Source organism: Seriola lalandi, unplaced genomic scaffold (assembly GCF_002814215.2).
Source record: "Seriola lalandi dorsalis isolate HSWRI2012SDOR001 ecotype SW California unplaced genomic scaffold, Sedor1 jcf7180002052289, whole genome shotgun sequence".
In the NCBI taxonomy this organism is placed as follows: Eukaryota; Metazoa; Chordata; class Actinopteri; order Carangiformes; family Carangidae; genus Seriola; species Seriola lalandi.
The window spans coordinates 37,052-38,729 of NW_019522842.1; the positions used below are offsets into that span (position 1 = coordinate 37,052).

The window sequence follows — 1,678 nt, forward strand, 5'->3', positions numbered from 1 at the left end:
TATATATATATATAATAGTAATTGTATTATTATGCAAAGAAACATAAGTTTTATTCAATATTTAAATCATGATTTCACGTATAAGTCCCTCTCAACTTGTGTTTATGTGGTTGGAAGGTGACTTCAGCAGAACAATAGATCAGAACCAACTGAGAAGAAATCTGTGGCGAGATCTCGCTTGTTTGTTGTTTAGCATCTGTGTTTCCTGCATTAAAACTGCTCTTACACTCAGTGTTTATATGATCAGGCACTTAACTCTCTTCTCTACTGTTTGCCTCTGTTCTTTTTCACATACAGTTGTTATGAGGCTGAGCTGCTGCTTCATGAGCACAACTATTCAAAGAGGCTCCTGACTGTGAAGGAGCAGCTGCAGGTCACGGAAAAGGAGCTGAAGCGTCAAGTACTGAAATGTGAGCAGTTCTTCCTGCAGCGCATCCAGTGTGAGCCGGAGATGATCCTGTTTTACACCGGCTTTAAAGACTACAACACACTCAAAGCGTTCTACTTGGCTCTGCAGCCGACACCAGAGACTCTTGGGAGTTGCAGTCACATGCTGCAGCTGAATAACACTGACGACGACACAGTGAACGCTGGCTTCCATACAGCCCGCCTGTGTTTGTTTGATCAGCTGTTCCTGTTCCTTTGCTTTGTGAGGCGGGGGTTTCTTCCTATTGATGTGTCTACACAGCTCCTCGTGTCGGAGGAAGTTGTGCAGATGACCTGGATAACATGGTGCCACTACCTGTTCTTTATGCTGGGACCGCTGCCGATATGGCTGAGTAGACGGAGTGTAAACGAGCTGATGCCGCCATTCTTCAGAACGACTTTCGCCAAAACTCGAGTGGTGCTACACTTGACTGAGATCCAAGTCCAGCTGCCAACGTCCACAGTGAACTCGTCTCATCATAAAGGCTCCACAACACTCAAGTCTTTGATTGGCATCACGCCGTCTGGCTCCATCAGCTTCGTTAGCAGCTTCTACACAGCCGCCGTCTCGGATCAGGACGCCGTCAGGGAGTCGGGCATTTTAAACCTCCTGGAGCCGGGTGACGTAGTGATGACAGACAAGAGCTTAGAGATCGAAGACCTCGATGTGATCGGTGTAGACCTCGTCAGCCTGAACTTCTCGGGGGCAAACAAACTCTTAAATGAAGACAACGTATCCCAAACAGACTTTGACCACTTGAAGATCCACATGGAGAGGGCGATCAGTCGCATCAAAGAGTACCACATATTTGATGAGGTTGTTCCCTCTGTGCTTCATAGTTCAGTCAACCAGCTGTGGACGGTCTGCGCTCTGCTCACAAACTTTCAAGGACCTCTGAGTTAGTGCTGTGCACAGCTGCACAGGTAACTCAGACAGATAAACTCAGGTCGATCGAAACCCTGCTGTTTTTGAGAGGTGTTGATTCAACTTCAGAGCTGCAACGATTAGTCGATCGCCAGTCGTTTTAATGATCAATTGAATTAAAGTGAGAAATGCTAAACATTCTCAGGTTCCAGCTTCTCAAATGTTTCGCTGCTTTCGTCTGTTTCATGTCATAGGAAGTAGTTTTGGACTGTTGGTCAGACATGAAGACATTCTCAGCTCAGGGAAACTGCGATTGTGTTACAACAGAGTTTAAAATAAAGTGTTTAAAATACAGTTGTAAAAATATAAACTGTGTTTTCATATGAA

General features: G+C 45.3%; 1 protein-coding gene across 1 annotated transcript; it reads left to right on the forward strand.

The window, feature by feature from the left end:
• Positions 1 to 22: 22 nt before the first annotated feature.
• LOC147819529 (uncharacterized) lies at positions 23 to 1,672 on the forward strand. The gene has a single exon (XM_087172360.1). It carries the CDS (start codon positions 452 to 454, stop codon positions 1,328 to 1,330), a length of 879 nt encoding a protein of 292 aa, XP_087028486.1. The 5' UTR covers positions 23 to 451; the 3' UTR covers positions 1,331 to 1,672.
• Positions 1,673 to 1,678: the final 6 nt, after the last annotated feature.

Excerpts from the sequence above, each read along its gene's own strand:
- LOC147819529 (XM_087172360.1), top strand. The coding sequence starts at position 452 with ATGATCCTGTTTTACACCGGCTTTAAAGACTACAACACACTCAAAGCG.